Source organism: Ruditapes philippinarum, unplaced genomic scaffold (genome assembly GCF_026571515.1).
Source record: "Ruditapes philippinarum isolate M1 unplaced genomic scaffold, ASM2657151v2 ctg10617_1_1_1_1, whole genome shotgun sequence".
In the NCBI taxonomy this organism is placed as follows: domain Eukaryota; kingdom Metazoa; phylum Mollusca; class Bivalvia; order Venerida; family Veneridae; genus Ruditapes; species Ruditapes philippinarum.
The window spans coordinates 6,729-32,671 of record NW_026865333.1 but is presented as its reverse complement, the minus strand read 5'-3'; the positions used below and the strand labels follow the sequence as shown (position 1 = coordinate 32,671).

General features: G+C 33.6%; 2 protein-coding genes across 2 annotated transcripts; both read left to right on the top strand.

Annotated features, from left to right (window-relative positions):
* Nucleotides 1–9: 9 nt before the first annotated feature.
* LOC132728671 (chitin synthase chs-2-like) lies at nt 10–10,835 on the top strand. The gene is made up of 11 exons (XM_060714350.1): nt 10–115; nt 589–753; nt 1,025–1,160; nt 1,606–1,735; nt 2,575–2,765; nt 5,168–5,375; nt 5,803–5,989; nt 6,802–6,957; nt 8,196–8,374; nt 8,983–9,189; nt 9,519–10,835. The coding sequence occupies exons 1-11, from the start codon at nt 14–16 to the stop codon at nt 9,769–9,771; spliced, it is 1,914 nt and encodes a 637-aa protein (XP_060570333.1). The 5' UTR covers nt 10–13; the 3' UTR covers nt 9,772–10,835.
* A 5,897-nt stretch (nt 10,836–16,732) lies between these two features.
* Nucleotides 16,733–25,943, top strand: LOC132728669 (elongation factor Ts, mitochondrial-like). Its single transcript, XM_060714348.1, has 6 exons — nt 16,733–16,865; nt 18,921–19,099; nt 21,462–21,590; nt 22,997–23,104; nt 24,702–24,870; nt 25,459–25,943. The coding sequence occupies exons 1-6, from the start codon at nt 16,856–16,858 to the stop codon at nt 25,821–25,823; spliced, it is 960 nt and encodes a 319-aa protein (XP_060570331.1). The 5' UTR covers nt 16,733–16,855; the 3' UTR covers nt 25,824–25,943.

Here is a 25,943-nt window from a genome sequence, read left to right as displayed (position 1 = left end):
CTTGGCGCTTAACATGGCATATCCGACTTTATCTTTATACTGGGCGCTTGCTATCAATCTTCTTCCGGTCGGCATCTTTATTTTGCTTTGTTACGTAGCTAAAGGTGATACACAGGTAAGAAGCTTTGATAATCGATTCGTAAAGTATAAATCTCTTTGGAAAAAATCTCACCGTTTAGTTTAAGTCAAATATAGATATAAGCAACACTCCATATTATCCTCTTTGAATAGTGGGTTCTTGTGCGTTGGCCCCCCACATTTCTTTGCCCAAACAAAACCAACAGTTTGATCCCGAACATGCTGAAGGGACAGACGAAACGTTCAAATTAGCTTGTGTAGGCCGGATTGCAATAGAATGGTGCTTTGCAAGGTTATTTATACCACTCCCGCTTATGACTTCTGATCATTGTGAATGAAATGTCATGTTTTATTAAACTTTAAAAGAAATTTGAATACTGTTTTCGAAAAGATATATTATAAGTTAAGCAACTAAAATATAAACCATTTTATTTAAAAAATATTGATATAAAAATAAATTATCGGAGAATTAATTGATTAATTCTTTAACGTATGATATTGTTGTAACAGCTAGCGTATGCCGCTGTTCTATCTACGGTCTACTCCCTCGTGATGATGCTCGTAATTGTTGGATTGCTGAAACAGGCTGCAGACAACGGTTTCTGTTCTGTAACGACACTGTTTCTGTGCTTTGTTGCCGGGGTGTTTATCCTTGCCGCCTTTATACACCCTCAGGTATGTCAGCTTATTTCATGCTTAGAATACTTTCAATTTTCCGATAGATTTGTTGCACGGTGAGTATGTGAGGCTGAGCTCTGATTTCAGCTGAATGAGCGAGTTTTGTATAGAAGTGTGGTGTTTATTATCGCCGTTCCTGGACTAGTTTCTCTTAAAACTATGTATTTTCAATATCCTAATCATAATTCTAACGAACACAACTCAACCAATTCCCGCCAAACGAATAGAAAGAAATTATATGTGCTGTAAATTATTTTATTATTTGTAGGAATTTTGGTGCCTCCTTCATGGTTTCCTGTATTTTCTTGCTATCCCGTCAATGTCCATGCTCCTCATGCTATATTCCATTGGTAATTTACACGTGGTCTCTTGGGGAACCAGAGAAACGCCGAAACCTGCTGCGGGTAATGTATATGTTACGTCATTTCCGGTTTGCTTAAATTGGCGGTTGATGATCACTTGGGAAATAAACTTTAAAAAATCCCCCTTGGCTTATAATGTTAATCATTATATTCATGCCTGCAGGTTTTCAATAAGATATTGATTATTTTATATAATGTTCATAAGTTTGTTAAATGTTCGTTTACAAAATATTTAACAGTCGGTTTAGTAAGTAAAGTGGTGGTTTCACGCATGCGCCACTCACCTTATCTTCATCATTTCAGTATCACTGTACTTTTGCTTAAACCAGTGAGACAATTTCATGTAACACACAAGGTAATGTGGCATATCCAGCAAATGAAGATTATTATAAGAAAACTGAATACATTATAATCTCAAAACTGTTTGAATTTATTTATTTTGTGTAAAACTGTTTAAAATAAATATATACATATTAATATATAACAGCACCTAAACCCGGAGAAGTGAAGAAACAACCGGAGAAAAAAGGGGCAGTTCAAGAGTGGCTACAAAAATTAGGTCTAGCAGAAAAGGCGGGAAAATCAGACTACATGTTTTCATTCGGAAATCTTTGCAGGCAAGTTATGCACCACAATTTTAATTATTAATTAATAATATAAAAACGTGCATAATTGTAGAGCCTAAAACCACAGGGAAGATATATCTAGATATATACTAAGAACATGCAATTGGAACGGAAAAATAAAACGGAAACAATTTTAAATCAAACCTTAAGTGCATTCTAAAAATAGAACCTTTCTTATTGGCCATGTTTTTAAACGAATCAAAATGCTTTGTTTTCATATTGGCCATGTTTGCCATTAGCATATTGGCCATTAGCTTTGGTATTGTCAGATTGGCTTTGTGGTTTAACATTTTGGCTTTAAACTTCTATTAAAAGCGTGACAGAAAAGCAGATGCAATATTTTGATCGTTTTTAGGTAATAATGTTTTACTCAAATATGTAAAAATGTCTTCAACGATAAGGCGGTTATTGTTTATGGTAAGAGTGGATGCTTATACCATCGTTAGAATCCACGGGTACTAATTCCGCTAAACTACATTCACAACTTGTGAATGAAATATACACGTAACGTGCATGTTTGCGTGTACGGACGATGGCATATACACGATCAATATACCACCCTTTGTAACCAAGGCATGCACGTTAGGGAACAGTTGACTGTCATAAGACTTAAAGAACTAAATATTTGATTTAAAGAAGTAGATGAATAGACTTCAATAAGCATTGGATTGCTTCCAGTCAAATACTTTTTATTTTGATTGTAAATGCATTGCATCTTATGTGACGAATAAAATATGTTTGAACCAAGAGAAGTTAGCTTTAATATGTATTGACAAGTTTTCTAAGGTGGAACTTTGTAACATACGAAACATGTTTTTACTAAATACAAGGTGTGTCTGCTGTCCCTCGGAAACCAAGGATACGGAGGACATAAAACTGAGGGCGATACTTGACCGTCTAGATGACATGGAGGCTAGAATCATAGACTCACCAGAGAGCCACCAATCAACCGAGCTCGAATCTGAACGTCACGTGCACTTTTCGGAAGCCTCGGATTTGTTCGAAGGATCAAGAGAAAGGAGTAGGATATAAATAAAATTGAGCCGCGTCATGACAATACCAACATAATGGGTTTGCGACCAGCATGGATCCAGACCAGCCTGCGCATCCGCGCAGTCTGATCAGGATCCATGTTGTTCGATATCAGTTTCTCTACTGGATCCATGCTGGTCGCAAACGCATTACGTTGGTTTCTGTCGTGACGCGGCTCAATTATCATTTGAAGATTTTTGTCAATATATGGTTTTAAATTATAAAAGAAAATGTTCATGATTATTTAAATCACGAATTACATGGCATAAATGAATACTTTTAAGACATATTCAAATATACTGCTTAATTGTTTAATTTTAAATTCATATTAAATATGCCATTTTAAGAGAATAATAATGATTTGTTGCTGTATATATCCCTCTATGTTTTGGAAAATGTTTCCTATTTTCTAGAGTATTTTGTATAATTATCCTTTACTTAATGTATACCCTATCTGCTCAAGTTTAACTCCTTCCTATTAACCATATACATTTTGTATTTAGTTATATAAGTATTAAGCAATATTACACATGTAACTTTTATATTATAATTATATTAAGCTGTAAAAGTAATACATAGACTAATATATGTAATTCCTTCACTTTGGATAATACGTTTGTATTATATCATTTGTAGATCTATCTATTAATCCGTTATAGGTGATATATATGGAACACAACATATTTTATAAGATTACTACAAATTGTATAACTATGGAATGAAAACCGCTACGAAATTCATTTGATTTATGAAATTTATTGACCATTATAATATCTATATAAATATTTCTTACTATAGCCTGTTGTATTACTATTTGGTATTAGTATAATTCGTTCTGTAGAACTTAATTATAAGCATGATTATATATACTCTATATATTTCAAATAATATGAGAACTTTTATATATATCGTAATCATAGGAACTCGAGAACAGGACCGCAGATTGCGGCGTATATTTTCGATCTTGTAACGGTTTTTTAAATACGATTCTGCTACATCTAAATATCTTTTAGTATTATCCGAGTGTATGGACTCAAAAAATATATTATCAATTGAACCCAATCTGTCTCTTTTAAAATTGGTCAAATTTTACGGTATTATATAAAAAGACAAGGAGTGACATCCGCCATTTGCCGCAACGTTTTCGGCATGAGTTTTTCCCCTTTGGCTATAATTGATTACTATTTTTTCAGAATTTTGTTCCCGTTGTTTTTGTCAACTATCAGGTATCGTCCGGATATAACGTTAACGGTTTATTGTTTGTACACGTGTTGACATGTATAGGCGGCATTATAACGGGCGTATTCGTGTATTGATTTGTTAAAATGGAGAAAACAGACACTTTAGTAATATGGTCCAACTGATTTTGTCTAACTGAAAAAAGGAATATTTAAACATGATCCATAGATAAATATTTTAGGCACTCATCTCGTATTCATTACTAGAAAAATTAAAACAAAAATCAAGCATATCAAGGGGGGTAACTTACGCCGAACGTTGCGGCAAATGGCGGATGTCACACCTTTTCTTTTTGCAATATACCGTATATTTGACTGATTTTTAAATTAGCAGATTATATTTAATTGAGATTAGAAAAATAAAGACCACCCGCTCGCATAATATGAAAAGATATTCAAAGGTCGGACAAACAATATGTAAAGCCGGTACGGATTCGGATTTATGCGCCGCAATATGCGGTCCTGTTCCAGAGTTCCTATGATCGTAATTTGTTCAATATAATCATTTATTTCACACCTTACCAATGAACTTCCAGCATTTGAACCACGTGATGTTCCAAGAAATCCTAATTGGATCCAATCTTATCCAACTTTGTTTCCATTCCCCATGTCCAAAATTCAATATCAATTGCATATTGTATTTTATCTTGCCCGTTTTCACTATTCAAATCCAAACATATCCGTATCAATTCCATAATGTAATACATGTATATATCTGTGCTCGTTATTTTGCAAGTCAAAATCGTTCCAAATCAAATCGATATTTTAATCGAAGAAACTGTAATACAATTCACACATACTGTTTATTTTGAGACCTTTCTTTAATTAAATGTGTTTCTCTATTGTGGTGTGAAATAAGATTTCTTTATATATTGTTGAGTACCATACTGATTATGTTTTAATCGCTGGAAAATGTGCAATGGACACGAGAAGCGCCTTGTACACTATAGGTTTTACAGACATGTATTCGTCCAATAAAATTCAGAATTGTACTTAGCAATTTATAATAACTTAATAATATCTAGAAAACTAGAGCAGCCAGTCAGCAATACATTTTGTATTGCATGCCGCATGTTGTATATATATACATGTATATACCCATTTATATCCTCCCTCTTTTGTTCTTTTTCTCCCAAAACCCCAAACTTCACAGTCAACCCTCTTTTTGAAGAGGAATCCACGTCCAATAAACCTCCGCCTCGACATTGGATCAATGACAAAGAGTTGATGATGGGCGCCGTTGAGACGATACCGGAAAAGGAAACAACATTCTGGCATGAACTTATAAAGACATACCTATATCCGCTTGAGGGCGACAAGAAAGAACAGGAAAAGACCCAAGCGGAATTACTTGAACTTAGGTTTGAATATCACATTTTTAAAGATTTGTTTTACTAATCGACATATGCATTCAATACATTTTACCAATCATAATATTAGCTTGTGATAGTTTATATGATGCACCAAAAAAACTGAAGCCATTGTCATAATCGACACCCACGTACTAAATCCCCATACAAACAATCTCCCTCATACCGCATGTTAAGACATTATTTTTATATGGTTTATTATGAACATCACTCTTGATATCTTTTTACTCAGCTATTATAAATTTGGTCGTAAAAGTAGATTCGGAAGTAAATGATCTGTTAAAGAATGCACTACCTTTGTATGTTCTGTTAAATGTGTATTTGCGTGTTTTCTGCTAATGATGAAATGCCCTGTCTGATTTACGTTGCCTTTTAAATACTGGAATGTGAACTAAACATTTGTATGATTTTTTTTCAGGAATACAGTTTGCTTGTTTTTCCTACTTGTGAACGCATTGTTTGTGGTAATTGTGTTCAGTCTACAACAAGTGAACGCTGACTCCGGAGGCTCGATATCTATTGAGTTACCTTGTGCTAATGGGAACTTTGGAGAAGCAATCGAGCCAATCAGCATGGCTTTTACAGCCGTCTTTGGGCTTCTTTTGGTTTGTAGATTTTTTATTAAATTGTAGTGTATTATTATCAACTTTTAGGTGGAACATAGCTTTTAAAGGTTTGTAAAGATATGAAAAGCGAACACTTTATCAAATTTGTATTTTAAACCTATACGGACCTTCTAAGTGACATTTTTTAACAGGTTTTCCTTTATTAACATTGTTATGTCAGCTGTCCGACATGTAAACGGACGAACGATGTGTTCGGTGCTAATGCGCGCATCGCAATGTCTAACAACAATTAATGCGTGTATATCTTTACCATTCTGTACGTTTGTAACGTTATTTTTCCAATGGACAATAGTGAGAATTCTATGGTTTATATACAAATCTGCTGCAATTTTATGCACCAATTTAATTTGTTAGTTAAAAAGATTTTGACGGGCAATATGGCCCTATATAAACGGTTGTTTGAATATATAGCCCGAGCCGCAATATAAATATACAATGTACATTGTCAAGATTCTTTACGGTGAATACTGGGCTATAAAACTAGTCGAAAAAAAAACGTTTCATGTAACGAATTTACAAATTTTCCACAACGCATTTTTAACTGGGGAGAAATGAAAAGTATTTCATTACTGGCAGTATATAGACATTATTATATAAACGTTACAAATTACATAATTATTAATAGTTTTATACATATATATTCAGTATACATGTATATCTTTAATTTTCGTATACAATCACTCTAATTAATTATTTATTGTTAACTAAACTTACTTTGTTTTCTGTCTAAAAAAATTTAGAAATTGATTTGGAAGTTCCCATATACATGTTTCCTTTGATCTTTACCACAGTTGATTCAGCTATTCTGTATGATACTACATCGGATGTCAACGTTCCTACAGATCTGCTCTATCACGGAAATCAAACTCAGGCGTCCAAAACAACTTCAAGCTGAAGAAAAAGAAATAAGTGTTGAGAAGGGCCTGAGACTTGTCCGAGATATGCAGGTGAATTTCTAAAGATTTCAATAATTATGTCATAATAAAATTCTGGAAACAAAGTGATCCCTCGGAAGCATTAATTACAACAAAATAACATAAGAATTGCAGACTCGGTTTGATTGAGTCTGTACATGAGGGATAATGTATAAGTGCAACATCCCTCACGCCCCCTAGCACCGGCTTGAGCGGTACTCAATTCTCAACACTTTATAGTGTTGGCATCAATGATCCCGAAGGACCAGAAAATATAACAACACTGAAGTGAAGTGCGGGGCAACTTTTTACGGCTGCCACACGGCACTTGACACCTGCTGTTGTGAAGTACAAAATTCTGGAAACAAAGTGATCCCTCGGAAGCATTAATTACAACAAAATAACATAAGAATTGCAGACTCGGTTTGATTGAGTCTGTACATGAGAATAAGTTTTATTTCATTCCATACGACATAAGCATTGCCTCCAAACTAAGTGTAATACCAAAACGAAACGTTTCATTCAGCTGCCAACGTAATTGAGATAGGGCGACAGCACCGTCGCTTTTCAATGTTTTTGACATTGTTAATTGGTTCATCAATAATATTGATTTTACTATATTTCAATATCCGTTTCAATACTAATTTCGATTGCAGTTTCAGGATAGATGATAATAATTTGCATAGCTCTATGTTGAGTTAATTAAAATTTAAAGTTTACCAAAAACAATCGTTCATTTAGGGATATTTTGCGGTTCTTGTTTAATAGCGCTACATTTACGAGTAACACTCAATATATATCATGTGTGTTTGGTTGGTTAATTTTACGGCGCACAAACACAGTATAGGACATACAGGAATTTTGGCTAACCTCGGGAGTTACAAACTTCAAAGCAACACCAATGGTCAAAACCACCTCAGCTGCTGGAGCTAAGAGTTCCTCCAGTTATTCGAACCTATTAAGTCTCTTACTATCACGCAGAGAAAAACGGTGGCTTAACTCTTATGTCTCAACCGCAGGGATTCGGCACTGTGTTGGAGTAGTGTAAAAAAGTAATTCTAGAAAAAAATATATTGTATATATTATTATATTTACAGTATTATAGTTTTCTAGAATTACATTTTTACACAATCCCAACACTGTGCCGAGTCCATGCAGCCTCAACCATAAAAGGCAGCCTCTCAGCTGCAAGGAGCATATATACATCATGTAATATATATTTGTAATGCACATTATGAATAATCCTTCAAAACACTCACAATTTTGTTCAGGGTATTAAAGACGATGACACTAAATCCGTTGTATCCGAGGATCTGAGTATTTCTGATGACAGGTCTTCAGTTGGTACAGTAGAAGGTGAAGGCAAAAGAGACTTGTGGAAGAAAATTGCAAATAGACGTAGAGAGCAAAAGTTTGGAACACTGAGTCAAAACTTTGTTAAAAATTTCAAGTATGTTTTAATTTTTCTATCTCTTTAGGGGTGATGAGTGAAAACGTTTCAAATAATTCAAGGTGTATATGAAAATAATTCAAGAAACAATAACAATCATATTAAAATATACTATGCTCAAATTTGGTATTATAAAACATTGATAATTGCTACACGGTCCCTTTTGTAAATATAAAATAAACATGTTCTGAGTTCACAAAAATTAGAAAGGTTCTGTTTTAAACTCTACACACTATAGTTGGACACAATATGAATATAAAGTGTGGGTTTTTTGTGTTTTGCTTGTTTATTTATTTTGTTGTTGTATTTTGCTTTTTGATTTTTTAAAGATAAGAAAAACATTACTTGACCTGTAATAACGAACGCAGCTACCTATACATAGTTTATTCATTCTTTTATTTAAACTTGATATATTCAGTAAGAATTTCATGGATATATAATATATTTCTCCGACTAAAATATTTTACTCAAGAATGAGCATTGTAAATCTTTAAGGGTAAAATAGTTAAATTAGGATTCTTCATTGTATGAAAGGAAAACTATTAAATAAATAATTGGCTTTCTGGTGTACAAATAACTGATTTACTTGATTTGAATCGTAATTAAAGAAAACTTCAAAAGCATATGGAAGATCATGAGATGGGATCAACGCTGCATGTTAATAGAGGCGTGGGTAGTGTTAACGGAGGTCTCGGTGCTGTAACAGAAGAAGACGATCAGGAAGATGTGCAACAACTGAGAAGTGTGAAACGGAAATTTAATCGATTTGAAAGAAAGAGTATCTTTACGATTGTTCAAATGTCACGTGACCCAAGGTAAGAACGTGCCAATGTGCATATAGAAATCATGTTATAGTTTTTAATTTATATTAATATTATTGTACTGGTCTGTGAATACGTAAATGTTCCATTAAATAGTCAATAACAAAATAATAAAAATAAATGTGATAATTCATATGAATTGCTAATTTAATTGTTATAATAAACGTTTCTTTTATAATGTTTTTTACTTAACACTTCCATTGTGCAAACATGTTTAACACTAACGTCAACAATATCATGAGTAATATACAAGCCTTATTAGATTCATCTTTTAATTATAAACTTTATTATAATTTAGCATTATTTCTTCGCTTTATTAACAGATTAAAGCAATCAATTCTACAACGTGGTAATGTTGTTACAAGTCGCTGGCGACGTGCTGCATTAAAAGCCAAGCTACGAGCAGCGGCAGAGCAGGCTGCAAACAATGGGAACAAAGATACTCCAGACGGCAAACCAAAAACAAAAGTTTCCATCCTAGATATAACGCGACTTGCTGTGGCTGACAGGGACAGCAATGTTCCGTCACCTTCTGAATCTGATGACGAGCTAGTTGATCAGAAAAGTAGACTGTGATATTTAATAGTACCTCAGTACAGAATTTAACCTAAGTAAATACTGTGATCTAAGTATATATTGTGATTCCAAGTACAATTATAACTTCGAAATACTCCTCCGTATAAATCATGACCATAGTATATACTGTAACCTCAGTAGAGTTTGCGACCTCAGTATAGATAGTGTATAACTTTATTTAAAGGAACTCCACTGAGGTCCAAAAGCCTGAACACATAAAATGTGAATTTATTACACAAAGTCCTATTTGGGTTAAAAGCACTGCAACTTTTTTCAATTATGGGTCTCTTTATTAGAATTCTGATAAACCGTGAGAAGTGAATGATCTGAAATTTTACACAAAATTTAAACTATTTGTCAAGACCTAACTGAAATGGAACATTATTTTCGAAAACTTATTTCAATTCCCATCATGTCAAAAAAACTTCAGTGGAGTTCCTTTGTAATGATATGTAAATACATGAGAGGATTTCTTTATATGTGTTAAATATACTTAATAAAATAACAAAGTTGTCTAATAATAATAAATGGGATCAACGCTGCACGTCAATAGAGGCGTGGGTAGTGTAAATAATGTAGGTCTGTGTAACAGAAGAAGACAGCATATGTAGACAAAAAATAACCGATTTGAAAGAAAGAATATTCAACTGAGTGTGAACAAAAATGTTATATTTCATTTATAATTATCGTTTTATATATGTTTCTATTACATTCATTTCATAGCCTATTTTTTTTATATGTTTAACACTTTTATATATACTCATATTGTTAAAAACTGCATTTTTGTAATTTATTATTAATTTCATATATTTGATTAACATCAAAGCCATAAAGTTGACTTATTTAGTGGCATGGGCTAATTCGAAACATAATCTCTTACGTGTGTAAGGTACGTAGTGTTAACGAAAGGAAGCAACTTTTATGTATTGATAAGTGAATGTGTTTTAGTGCGGAGAGCACGAGAGTATGTATGAAGAGATGTGTGTAACCAGTATAGTTTATACTTTTCTATTGAAATTTGTTTAAGAACACATTATAATTTCAGGCAAAATATCTTATTTAAAATGATATGTTTAATAATTTAATCGGAGTTTGATTAAAATGGATTAAGAAAAGTAAAACATTTCAAGTTTTGATTTAAGAATACCCCCAAACATGTAAGTACAATTTATGTTGGTATAATTAGCTTATATATAATAATGTGTGTTTGTTTAATATCTTGTTTAGTATATAAATAAAAATATAAATGTAAATAACCAAGATATAAATCTTAACCAGTTTCCTTTACATTCACTAAAATGCAATGAGGTTAATCTATTTCATATTAAAAATTTGTTAAACAGTCTACCGAATGCACCTATCTTGTACGTTGATATACTCAAAAGGAGCGCGGTATTTCAAATGAACTCAAACCGAGTCTGCAATTTTAATGTAATTTTGTTGTGATAAATGCTTCGAAGGGATCACTTTATTTCCTAATTTTTATCTATTTACTTTGGTCAGTCAGCTTTAATTTTACCATTTTCAAAATTTGATTCGTCTAGCACCTAATTCAGACTTCTTCTTTATCCACATCCATGGTTCAAACTTGCAAAAACGACTGCACTGATTTTTTCAAATTACGTCAATTATGCAAAAACGACTGCACTGATTTTTTCAAATTACGTCAATAATGCAAAAACGACTGCACTGATTTTTTCAAATTACGTCAATAATGCAAAAACGACTGCACTGATTTTTTCAAATTACGTCAATAATGCAAAAACGACTGCACTGATTTTTTCAAATTACGTCAATAATGCAAAAACGACTGCACTGATTTTTTCAAATTACGTCAATAATGCAAAAACGACTGCACTGTTTTTTTCAAATTATGTCAATAATTGATGGATACCGAAGACGAATATCATTTTATTGTATATATTCAATGCTAACCATGAATTAAAGAATTCAGTTGACAAACGCCATTGTTATCATGGAGCTAATAAAATAATTTGTTTCAAGCTAAGTTCATTTGCCAAAACATTATTTACTAGTATTCAATATCAACACGGAATATAGACCAGCTTGACAAATGGTAATCAGGGCAGCCTGACCGTTTTGTCATTTTTTCTACCGAATTCAAAAAAATCATGTCACATTTATATATATGGGCACATAAAAAAATCACGATTCTTAACCACGTCTTTTCCGGTTTCACTTAATATATCACTATTTGTCAACTGAATTGAATGTGATTTTGAAAAGTAGGGGCCATTTCATGTGCCAAAGATTAACCTAATATAATTGCCAGACTCGAACAATGACTGCAAATTTTCATATATTTTTTTCCGATTTATTTTCAGATTTATTTCAATTCGACATTAAATTTGTGAGTCAAATCTTTTTAAATAACAGTGTGTTTCGAACTATTTCAACATAATTTAACTTTTATGAAAATATGCTAAAACATCACTACATTCACTAGATACGTTGGACATAGTCAATCTATAACATTTAGCATTCATTTTTCTATAAAGCAATGGAAAAGAACGGACGACTTGCTAGAAATTGCTTGTTGTGATAAATGGGTGTGTATACTAGTCTATGAGAACAAAACTCAACTCGAATATTCTCAAAAAAACATCCAGAGGTTTTCAAAATTTTAATTCACCGTGGGTAGCCGATATAGTTACTCTGCGCCTTATCTTATCAAAATCGGTTGAGTTACAGCAAAGTTAACCTGAATCAGTGACAAATCTGCGTGTACCGTACCCGAAAAGTCACTTGGTATGGCCACATTGTTAGAAAGGGCACATCGCGGCATTACACAAGGGGAACTGACAGCCATATTTTTCAGGCAATCGGCTTGTAACTCATATCGTAACGCGCACTCCTAGATCTATTACATTGGCCAGTCTGCAATAAAATCTAACGCTCGGATAGGTTACGATAGGCTAAATTTGTTATGTAAATTAATGATTTTACTAAAATTAGTCAATTTAAACAAACAAAGAACAAAACGCATCACTTGATAAAGTATTTGACACTCCCACATCTGTAGGCCTTGTATCGCGGATGTTCGTCATTTTCCTCCAAGTTACAGCACTTTCAAAACCGTAAAGAAATCGAACCAAGGGGTAGCCCACTGATGGGTTTTGAAAATTGGTGCATTTAACTGAAGTTCTTAGAAATCGAAAAATTCGCTTATACATAAATGACACAACTCAGCCCTGATGGGCATCTGGCGCCTTTTCTTCTTTTTCATATCGTCATGTGTCTGGACGTAACGGGGCGCCTCTAAGCTAAAAATTGCATGCACTAAATTGAACTAATACCATGTTGCTATCGTCGTCTGTTTTAAATCTACATAACCGGCAAACTGCACGTACTGGTTAATTTGCATAAGAATTGGACCAACGGGTATTTCACGGTGGGCTCTTTAATGTGATTCATTTCACGGAAATTGGTAGTTTTTTTATATAAAAAACAAATCAAAGAACCTGAATAAGACGATGACACGCGGGCATCTTGCGATCATATTGCTTGGGCTATCATCGTGTACTTTAATTATATCGACAATACGATAACTGAACCGCCAAGTCCGCAATGCAATCGCGAAAATGGATTTGCCAGGATGGGCTATGGCAAGTTGTGCTTTTTATACGAAACATAATGTCCCTTGTCATGCAGACTTATCAGGGTCATGTTTCATAGACCCTCGTCATGCACCTCATATCGCCTTAATGGGTGGCCCCAACCTGCAACACAGTCAGGCGAACCTGTAGTCTCAGTGGGCTCTTGAAATTAACAAGTACAAATGTTGATGCAATGCAGCAATTGAGAAGCTCCGCGTAAAAAATGCGCTCATTACAGATACCTTACCAAATTATTCCTACGCACAGGTCATGTTATATTCAGATTAAGTACTATTTTAGATTTTTTCCGAATGTTTTGTAAACAATTTTTTGCATAATTATACTTATCTTATGCACTGTCCATAATTAAAAAGAGGGGAAAGATATTTAATATAAAAATGCTTTCACAGATGCCTACCTGGTAAGGAAAGTAATTCCATTGAATACAAAAAAGACTTACAAGACTTGTAAATGTTATGTGACATGACTGCACTGTGTTCTGTTTGTGTCACTACTGTAGTCAGTAACATAAGATGATAAAAATATCAAAGTCTGTTTTTTATTATTATAATTGTAACAAATATACAAATAGTAACAAAAGGGACTAATATAATATAGTAATATTACATGTACTTTTTTCATGTCAAATTAAAAAAAAATGGTTTCTTTCAATACTGAAAGTAGAACAAACTCTGGAATGAAAAAATGGGATGAATTTCAAAAAGACCAGATTCAGGAATTTTTTGTTTGTTATACACGCGTTACATGGTGATACAGTATTTATCAATATATTTAGAATCGGAGAATGAGATCAAAATGAAAAAAAAATATATCAATATGTATTATTAAGCACAAAGATAATTTTCTTACAGAATATTGCTAGATTGAGTAAAACAGTTTTGCTTTCTCTAATCATTAACTTTGCAAAATTAATAATGTTAGGTCTATGAAAAAATGAATTTTTCTCAGGCATTGAAAATAGGAACAGTCAAATAAATAATGAAATTCAAAGTAGTATGTAGTACCAATGACGCATGTATGTATGAGTACGGACCCCGGACATGTCACCAGTCATGCCCTTAAAGAGTTAATTTTGAAGCACAAAATGGTGACAATTCACCTCCATGCAATTTCCACGGAGTATTAGCCTAAGATGTGAATTTTGAGCCAAAAGTAGGTCACTGTACGGCGGTCAATGAGAACCTAAATGTACAGTAACCTGTGACAATAGGAAAGGTGTTTAGCCCTGAAAAGGGATGTTGGTGCCAGCTATAGGCCTGCCTTACAAGCCGTCTATCTGTACTAGGGGCTCACGCACCCTAGTACACCATCCACGTCGTCTCAGCCTACTTTGTAGGGCCACTCCCCTGTAGGGCCACTCCCCTCGGCATTAGTCAGGACATCGGCAGCTGGTCCGCAGAAGTGACGAAGTAGGATTCCGTAGTTAACGCCCACGGTTGAAGGCTACGTTAAAGTTATCTACCAGCCAAGTTGTAAATCTTCTGCCGATGCCCTGTGCCTTCTCAGCGACGTGCACGCTCCGAGGGGAAGTGAGAAGTACCAATGACGCCAATGAAATGTAACCTTATATACTAAAGTTTAATTATTTCAAAACAATCAATATATCAACATGTTATTAATAAACATTTAGTTACATAAATATAAATTAAGAATAATTATCAAAAGCAAAATTATTTAAGTCTTATGCCTGAAATCTTCTTTATATTGACAAATTCAATCACTAATAGTATACTTGATATTGTATGTAAATGTAATTCAAAATGTAACAAATTGTAATTTCATGTACTACAGAAAAAGGGAAATAACAAATTTATAACCTAAGTGTCAAAAATCAGAACATTTATAGCTATTTATAGCTTTCGAATTCATGTACAGCAGAACTGCTTTCCGGTTCTCATTCATTAATATGATATGCTGCGAATCACCGAAGGGGAAACCAATATAGACATCGAAAGCAGTTCTTGAATGCGGATTTATTTTTAGCTGTAAATCGAAGGGATTAATTGATCAAATCCGGGCCCATGGACAAAAAAATAGTAAACACAAATAGCTCCGCGTCTGTGGGCGCGGAGCAGTAAGGTACGATAATTCGTAGAGTAAATGCACTGAATAAAGCCCAAGTGACGCGAGCATCTGGCAGTCATGTTTCTTAAGCTATCGCCACATGCCTTATCTTATATCAACATAACAGGAAAAATCCAAGCTATTGCATTGGCGAATAAGCAAAGAAATCGAACCAAGGTTTGCATTAATTTATACGCGGAGCGCCAAGTCAATAAATGCGCGACAAACTTTAAAACGAAAGTTTGTAGTGACTCGGTACAGAAGTCACATGCATGTTTATTTTTTTTTTCTCATTTCCCTATCTTGACTTTATGTAGCAATCACGTGACACGCACCTGTCCAACACATTGCATATTGTATTCATTGAATTACGCAAATTTTCAATTTTGTCGATTTCGCACAGAACATCGTTTTGAAATGCTCATAGTGATGTCCAACATCGAAATCATGGGGAATATACCAAAGACAAAAGAGAGAAAAAAAGGTTAACGTTCCCATTCCTCGTAATAAAAGTCTACAGGGAAAACAATGCATACGAATAATGATTTAAGTTTAAAGGAAATATTTATCTAAATAATTGTATAATTTGTAGGAAGGGTGAGTATGTGGATTTTATACTTGTTTTGTAAAAATATTTATAAAACTAGATAATCACCCGTTATGATGTGTAAAAATGTTGATGAAATGAAATGCGTGTTTTCATTTTCTGTTCTATCACTGTAAAATTTTATTTTTCACTGCAGTGAAACATATTTTCCGTATTTTCAATGGAGTCTTGCCCTACTACTTACTGTTAAATTATGCCTATACACAAAATTTAAATGAAATTCTTTTAAGTTGTAATGTCAAAAAAAAAAAGAAAAGAAAAATGTATATAATAAACAGAAAATTCAAGTTTTTCTATAAATACATGATTTATTTTCATCTTGTGGCATGAAAATTATCATATGTTTCACATGTGGCTACTCATAAAATAAATTATTAATTTTTATTCCATTCGATGAAAATAATTCACATATTTTTGGAGAAAAAAACTCGAATATCCTCTGTATATGCAATGAAATATTATTTAACAGAAATAATCGTATACATTTTTTTAAAAATTCACATCAGGGTTTTTCAGATAGAATCTACGTAGAAGATCTGGTAAGATCTAGGGTTTTTTTTTTTGCATTATGATTTTAAACAACATACTATTTCTTTAAAAAGGAATCTATACATGTATGCTTATTGTGTGTGTGTTTTATTTTTAAGTGGTCGGCTTGACACAGGTCTAAGCACACGGCACATTTACCTTGAATAGACTAGTCTGACCGAATGCGCCTTCGGAACAACTCGCATATTACCGACAAGCGGTGTAACAGTAAAATTATCCACCGGTCATGCTATCTGGTAACAATTTGGTCATTTATTCATATTTAAAGAACATTGTTTTTAAAAAGTAGAGCTTTACATAAAGCTATGCTGAAATATAAAAGAAATATGTAAATTAGAAAAAACTGTTGACGCTGTTCTAAGGAAAAAATAGAGGACACATGTTGCAGTTGCATAAGCTTCACCCCACCCACTTTGTGTAACACAACATAGTGAATAAGTTGCGTTAAAAGATAGTTATTTAGTTATTTTGACTGTTATTTATCAAAAGTTGTTCAGTATCTTTGAATCAGACAAATTTTACATGTTCACTATTGATATTAAACTCCATGTGATTATCAAATGGTTGTGAATGCACAAAGACCCCATGTCTGGAGAATTAATTTTTGTTAAATTGTCACAACTTTGCTTATTTAACAGTATGACCTAAAACCGGATAGGACTGTCACTCCTATAGGTGGATAGGACTTTACATACCTGAAAGGACTAATATGAAATTAGGCAAAGCCTATGAACGAGGAAGTCGTTAAAAAATTCCTTTCATTCTTTCCGTTTTAAAATTGTCATTCGGTATTACATGCACCGCTTCTGTTTTCACTCGGAACACTCAACGTTTATTATTCATCCGAAAAGTTGAGATTTGTTCCATTATCGGAATACTCCGCCTTTTATCATTGAGTTACATTGTAAATGGCGGCGCCCGACTAGAACTGACACTGAAAATTTCATTGATAGGTATAGAATTCCATATATTTTTTAATTGTTTTTTATTTGATTTTCTTTTAAATATACACGTGTAGTCTATAGCCGGGCAAGCCAAAGCCCGGACCCGCTTCGCGGGCTCGGTCTTTGACTTCTCGTTATATTTTTCGAAGTTGTTGATAAACCTTTCCGGTCCATTTACATACGTATGATGGAGTGGTTAAGATCGTTAACTTCAAACCACTTGCCCCTCACTGCTGTCAGTTCGATCCCAGTGGGTACTTAAGATTCCTTTATGGGAGGAAGCAATCCAACAAACTTATAGAATGGTTATAGAATGGTGAATGTTGTTGGCTCTACTCGGGTGCCCGTTTGCGCATTTGAAGTCTTCCTCTCCTAGTAAAGCTAGAAAGTTGCCATAATGACATATAATTTGTTGATGTGACATAAAATCCAATCTTAATATTCTTAAAAGAAAATATATGCTGTGGTCTCCAGGGATCTATGGTCTCCACGGATCATGTTAGGGGGCTATTTCTGCAATTTCTCACTTAGAAAAATCACCAAAATTTCAAAGAAATTAAATAAGAGAAAATCTCGCACAGCAATTTGACGCAGAATATCGGTCTTTTCTTCACTTAAATTTCATGTTTAAATTTATATTTGTAAGAATTTTTCATAGTCCAACACATATAATTTATAAATCGTTAATTGGTAGATCTATAAATCTCTGCATGTCAATTATATGCTCATTATAATTATGTATTCACATGTTCATTGAATTATATCAACAGGTGAGTTTCACATCTCTAAAAATATGATGCGCCAGGAGTAAATGTTTCATTTGTTTAAATTAAAATTTTGATTTCTTTTTTATTTTTCCAAAATAATGAATGATTTTTCTCAATTTACTCCAGGGGCCTTTTCCCGGAAATTGTTTGATATGTATCAATATCATTAATCTTTTAATCAGTCTGAGTGAGTGAGTCATCATTAAATCTGCCAGAAATATGATAGATAAAAACTAGATTTGTGTTTAATTATTCAGAATGTGAAAAGTATGTGTTAGCAATGGACTTCATAATCCATAAATTCTTAGTCAGTGGTACATGTAGTCCCTGAAGTGTTGACAAATGACTTTTGTGTTTGAATTGATAAAAAATTACAGTTCTAAAATATATTTCAGTGGTACTTAATTTGACGTTGATAATAACATATAGAAAATTCACCCCATATGCTGATATTCCCCCTACTGTCAAGGGTAGTAACCCACTTCCCCAATAATTGAGGGCTGTAGGACTGTTGAAGTTCAAAGCATCTCAATTCCAATAAACAGTTAAGGTTTTAAACATGTTACTTGTTTTCTTTCAGGACTTACGAGGTTGCGAGGATGGGCGTCAGGGGTGCAGGCGGTACGTTTACTTACAGCACAAGCTGATACCAAGGTGGCTGTAGATAAATCACTCCTCAGCAAGTTACGGAAAAAGACCGGTTACCCAATGATTAACTGTAAACAAGCTTTAGAACAGTTTAACAATGACATAAAACAGGTTATTATCATTTGTACTTATGAATAATTTATTAAGGCCGCAGGGTTGTCATTAAGATATTTAGGTTTATTAAGGTTTATTTTGTTATTGAGGCAGTTATTTTTGTTTTTATCACATATAATAAAGAGTGTTTTCTTAGTTTTGAGGTGGCCCAAATTGCATTTGAGACAGTCATTTTGGCCTCCTGCCGCCTCTTAATGACAACCGTGAAGGGTGCAACAATTGGCAGGGCTTTTTTTTCAGAGGTTGGGGGGGGGGGCGGGGATATATTTTCAAAAGGGGAAGAAAAAATTTTTTGGGGAGAACTGCATGATTTTAAAGGATTTTTCTTTTCTTTAAACTTCCCTTGCTATAGAAGGGGAAAAAACCCTGATTGGTCAAATCAAAATTATGATATCTTTGTGACGCTGAAACTGCTAGAGCTGCCATTGATTCAGTCCAAAACATACAATATATTGACATTTCAAGCTCAGAACTCAGGCTCTTGCAAACCAAGTAAAAAGGTAGGAGCTTGAAGAGGCGACTAACTCATTTAGTATTTACTCATTAATGTAAATTTACATAGTGAAAAGATATGTTACTAACAAATTAACTTAACTTAAGTTTAAGTGGATACTGCTGTTGAAAGTAATAGTTTAAAAAGATGCTATTCATGAATGTTCTTCATAGTTTTTTGCTCGACTTTTTTTTTTTTGAAAAAAAAAGTTGAGGTATTGTTATAGTCGCGGCGGCGTTGCCGTGCGCAAACTTGTACCTGGATCATAACTTTTTAATTTCTTGGTGTATTGTCTTCGTACTTGGCCACAACAACCCTTGGGACAAGACCTTTCAGTAGACCACACTAACCTTGACCTTCATCCATAAATGACCTTGACCTTCAAGGTTAAAAGTCCAAATTTTGCTTGTTCATGCTGTTATTGGCTGTAACTTTGTTATTTTTGAATGGATTGTCTTCAAACTTGAACATAATAATCTTCAAGGATATCCCTTAAAAATAACCCGACAGACCTTGACCTTCACTCATAAATGACCTTGACTTTGAAGGTCAAATTATTGAAATTTTCATGTTTTGGCTATTATTGGCTGTAACTTTGTTATTTTTGAATGGATTGTCTTCAACCTTGAACATAATAATCTTCAAGGATAACCCTTAAAAATAACCCGACAAAATTTGACCTTCACTCATAAAAGACATTGACCTTGAAGGTCAAATTATTGAAATTTTCATGTTTTTGGCTATTATTGGCTGTACTTTTGTTATTTTTGAATGGATTGTCTTCAAACTTGAACATAATAATCTTCAAGGATAACCCTTAAAAATAACCCGACAGACCTTGACCTTCACTCATTAGTGACCTTGACTTTGTTTTGGCTGTAACTTTGCTATTATTGAAGGGATCAACTTCATATTATAACAGAACATACTTAAGGACAAGACCTTGTTGTTTATCGTGACATCACCACATGACTTCACCACGTGACACCACCACATGACTTCACCACGTGACATCACCACATGACACCACCATGCGTCTCCACCACGTGACACAACCACGTGACACAACCACATGACACCACCACGTGACACCACCACGTGACACCACCACGTGACACCACCACGTGTCTCCACCACGTGACTCCACCACGTGTCTCCACCACATGACTCCACCACGTGACTCCAACACGTAACTCCAACACGTGACACCACCACGTGACTCCACCACGTGTCTCCACCACGTGTATCTATTTATAGAATTTTCTATTTATAGAATTGTGTGTTTCTATTTATATAATTTTCTATTTGTACAATTGCGTGTCTCTATTTATATATATATAAATTAGTATATTTATATATAAAAAATATATAGACAAAACTAATGTGACAAGACAGAATGATTAATTTTATAAAAAGGAAACGTTAAGATTTTGTTCAAACATTTCTTTGTTTGCTTTAAGAGAAAGTAAAAAGTTGAGCGTTGCCCCCGCCCGGCGGTGGCTCTTGTTAACTCATGAGTATACTTAAGAAGATGTTACTCATCATTGTTCTTCCAGCTAGATAATGAATGGCAAGAGTATCTACTTGGGTGTCAGATTGTGTCTTAAATAATGTACAGATGTCTTCCACCATCAGTGAAGCTGGAAAGTCGCCATATGACCTTTATGGTGTTGGTGCCACGCAAAACCCAACCAATTTTAAGCAGAAGTTTCTCATGAATGTACATGTACATAGTTGTTCCTTTATTATTTCAGTGGAGATTATTCATAAATGTATATAAATTATATGAATTTACATAATTTCAACAAATGTTATTTATAATTTTAATGGTGGTTTTTCAAGAATGTATGTTTTATGTATTTTAAGGCTGAGGCCTGGATGAGGGAGGAAGCACAGAAAGCTGGCTGGGCGAAGGCAGGTAAACTTGGTGACCGGCCCATGTCACAGGGACTTGTAGGAATGATACAGGATGACTCATCGGTTACTATAGTAGAGGTATTTATTGATAGTCATGCCAAGTTTTAATTGGTAGAGCTTCTCTTGTAGCTGAGGGGTTGCCTTTAAGGGTTGAGGCATCAGAATTGCAGCCAAAGTTTATCCCTGCATGATCGTAACAGGCGACTAAATGGGTTCGAATAACTGGAGTCAGTGCATCTCTTAGCTCATAGTAGGTGAGATGGTTTTGGCCCCTGGTTTTGTTTTATGTTAGTAGCCATCGAGGTTAGTCAAAATCATCTTTCCTTTTCTGAGGCCATATGACCTCAGTAGTGTTTTGCATCGTTAAAGCAAACAAACAATTGGTCGTTGGTAGTGCATATATTATTAATTTGTTACTATATAAATATCACATAGCACTGAGGGTGAAAGAATGAAATGTTAAACCGAGACCAGTAATATCAAACTGAGATGTTAGCCAAGGTAGACTTTACCTTGTCAAGATTGAACATTTCATTTTCTGTGATTATCTTAGTATTCTTACTTGATTGGTACTGGCCCGGCTTTCACTAACGTTCTCAAACTGAGATATATCTCAATTTAAGATTGTCTCAATATTGACTGAGATTCTTACTCACCTGAGAAAAATCTCAAGTTGGCTTTCACTAAACTTTTTCTCAACATTTGAGAATTTTCTCAACTGAGACTGTTTTTTTTTTCTCAAGACATAAGCGGCTATCTTAATGTACATTGTTGATGGGCTTCTATGACTAAAACATAGGGTGTTCCTTTTTGTTACGTAGTATATCATGTATATATTAATATAGTTGCTGTTTTGATGTAAGATGATGCAACAGGGAAATGTTTTGTATATTTATTACATTAAGAAGATCTATATTTTTTTGTTTTATTTAAAAAGAACAACAACAAGAAACAATGACAAAAAAAAAGCAATTGCAAATGTGTGAATATTTGAATGCTTATGAAAATGAGTTATCAAGAATGAATGTACATCAAAAGAAAACAATATCATTTTTAGTATGATAATGGTGACGTCATAATTTCATGACGTCATGAATTAGAGCGCATGATGTTACCCACAATAATCAGTCAATATAATTACTAAATATATGAAAATTATAGGAATTTAATTGCCAAAAAGGTCAAATTATGTTTATTTATCAAAATAACCATGCTAAAAGTAAAAATACCCATAATAATAATAATTTAGCTTCACTGAGACATAATCTGAGACAGCCAAACCTTGTCTCAATATATCTGAGAAAAATCTCAAATCTTAAGTTGAGATTTTTCTCAATATTTTTTAGTGAAAGCCAAACTGAGAAAAATCTCAATCTCAATTTCTGATTTGAAATTTTCCTTTGAATGGTTTTTTGTTCAGATTTGATGACAAGTTCATTTGAGATAACGGGAATTAACAAAGTTAATAATTTTTACAATTTCAGGTAAATTGTGAGACAGATTTTGTGGCAAAGAATGAGAAATTTCAAGCTTTAGTGACCCAAATTGCAGAGGCATGTCATAAAAACATGACTACAAGAAATGAAGATAAGGTCAGTGGTTAGTGAGTTTTTAGCTCGAATTTTTTTTTTTGAAACAAAAAGTAGAGGTATTGCTATAGTCGCGGCGGCGTTGCCGTTTTCGTTGCCGTCCACATACTTGTACCCGGATCTTAACTTTTTTATTTCTTGGTGTATTGTCTTCATACTTGGCCACAACAACCCTTGGGACAAGACTTTTCAGTAGACCACACTAACCTTGACCTTCATCCATAAATGACCTTGACCTTCAAGGTTGAAAGTCCAAATTTTGCTTGTTCATGCTGTTATTGGCTGTAACTTTGTTATTTTTGAAAGGATTGTCTCCAAACTTGAACATAATAATCTTCAAGGATATCCCTTAAAAATTACTAGACAGACCTTGACCTTCTTGACTTTGAAGGTCAAACTTTTGAAATTTTCATTTTTTTGGCTATTATTGGCTGTAACTGTTATTGTTGATTGGATTGTCTTCAAACTTGAACATAATAATCTTCAAGGATAACCCTTAAAAATAGACAGACAGACCTTGACCTTCACTCATTAATGACCTTGACTTTGAAGTTCAAATTATTGAAATTTTCATTGTTTTGGCTGTAACTGGCTGTAACTTTGCTATTATTGAAGGAATCAACTTCATATTATAACAGTACATACTTAAGGACAAGACCTTGTTGTTTATCAAACACTTGGGCTCTTGCGTGTTTCTATTTATAGAATTTTCTATTTATAGAATTGTGTGTTTCTATTTAAAATATATAGACAAAACTAATGTGACAAGATACACCGATTTATTTTATAAAAAGAAAACGTTAAAATTTTGTTCAAACATTTCTTTGTTTGCTTTTAGAGAAAGTAAAAAGTTGAGCGTTGCCCCCGCCCGTCGGTGTCTCTTGTTCAATTTTCAAAACAACTGGGGAAAATAAACCTGAAATCAAATTTCAACAACTTAGAATGGAATTTACTAACATTTTTTTATATATAAATTTTTCAAAATCAAGTCAGTTTAACATGCATGGTACATAGCAGAGGCTTTCTATAGGGACAGCTTCCGGTCTTTCAATCTTTATCAACTTACTGATACAAGTAAGCTACTGTTATGTCAAGGTTCTGGCAAAATTGTCTGATTGTTGGTTTACTATCAGACTCTGAGAAAAGTTAAGCATGCTATGCTACTAACAGCTCTTGTTTATTGCTACGGTATTCTAAAAATTTACTAGGGACATCTTTTGGGTTTTTCTTACTTTTATTGCAGAAATTTATTCATGAAATCTGGTTATTTCTTACAGAATATCTCTAATTTGAATTAGGGACTGCACAAACTTTGTTTAGGAAGTTGCATTCTGTATTACTGATCAAGTTAATTTGGTCCTGGAGAAAAAAAAAGTGCCAGTATTTTAATGACACTCAAAATGTATTTATACTGTTTTTACCTAAAGTGTGCAGTGTAACAAAAGTGTAAAGTGTGCAAAATGTAACTTGTCTTTTTTTGTGTGTACACAAAATATTTTTATTTTACAATTTAAGAAAGACTGTAAAGCAATTATCAATATTTTTCTTTGAAATTAAATTTAAGCATAATATATTGACAATAATGTTTATTGGATTTCAGATGTTGTTAGAAAAGGAAACATTAAATTCTCTCAAAGATGGTGAGAAAACATTAGCAGATTATGTTGCCTTGGAAATTGGGAATTTAGGTGAAAATATAGCATTACGAAGAGCAGCTTTTGTTAGAAATGATCCATCAACTGTGATGAGCACATTTGTTCATGTTGCAGGTAAGTTAATATGTTAGTAAATTGATATGTTAGATAAGGGGGGAGCAGTGTCCTGGTGGTAAAGGTTTATGTCTCTCAGCCCAGGGATCATAGGTTCGATCATGTTTTTCCTCATTTGACAACTTGTAAGTCACTGAGGGCTGCGTCTCTGATTGAGTGGTTAAGGTCATTTACTTTAAATCACATGCCACTGACTCAGCGTTGTGGATTTGAATCCCATCAGCACTTTGGATTTTTTCATGTGAGGAAGCTTTCAAAAACATAAAAACTTCTAATTTGGGAATAATGTTTAAATAATGCATTGATTCATGGTATAAACATCTTAATAAGTCTAATATTTTATTGTCTCTATTTATATGGTAGTGACAGTTTTGTTAATAACTACAATTTGACAATCGTAAATTTGCATTAGGCAGTTGTGCTGTACTTTTTGGCTGAATGGGGCCCAATAACGACCCCACATCTGCATGTAAAACATACTGACCAATGATATAATACGAATTTAGAATAAAAAATCATTTTGTTTTTGTATTGAAGGGTATACACAATGCATAAACCTTAATTTATAGCTTATGCTGTTTTTTTCAGGTCCAGAGATTTCAAAAGATAGATGTAAAATGGGCAAATTTGCAGCTATAGTGAAAGTCGAAGTTCCTGACACTGAAAGCATAGCCAAAGAACTTTGTCAGCATGTGGTTGGTATGAACCCAACGGAGATTGGAGAATGGGATATCAAACCAGTGGATAAAAAAGAGGCAAAGAAAAAGAGGAAAGAAAACGTTGAAGCTATCTCTAATGAAAGACCAGAGCCTGTGGAAGTTAAGACACTACTAGATCAGGAGTTTTTACTAGAATCTGGTGTCAGTGTTAGAAAGTATCTACAAGACTCTGGACCTAAAGTGTTAGATTTTATAAGAATAGAATGTGGTGAGGAGCTAGGTGAAGATGATTGAAGTTTAGTGTTACATAATAATTGAAACAATGTTGAAGAAATTTATAGTTTTGAATTTTTCTTAAGTTGCCAGTATTCATGCAAGAGGATTATAATTAATTAAAATCTGATTATATATGAA

Bases quoted from the DNA above. Each gene is read 5' to 3' on its own strand.
- LOC132728669 (XM_060714348.1), top strand. The intron at 21,591-22,996 runs GTATTTATTGAT...TTACAATTTCAG, and splicing joins CATCGGTTACTATAGTAGAG to GTAAATTGTGAGACAGATTT. The intron at 24,871-25,458 runs GTAAGTTAATAT...TGTTTTTTTCAG, and splicing joins CACATTTGTTCATGTTGCAG to GTCCAGAGATTTCAAAAGAT.
- LOC132728671 (XM_060714350.1), top strand. From the start codon at position 14: ATGGCATATCCGACTTTATCTTTATACTGGGCGCTTGCTATCAATCTT. The intron at 1,161-1,605 runs GTAATGTATATG...AATATATAACAG, and splicing joins AACGCCGAAACCTGCTGCGG to CACCTAAACCCGGAGAAGTG. The intron at 9,190-9,518 runs GTAAGAACGTGC...CTTTATTAACAG, and splicing joins CAAATGTCACGTGACCCAAG to ATTAAAGCAATCAATTCTAC.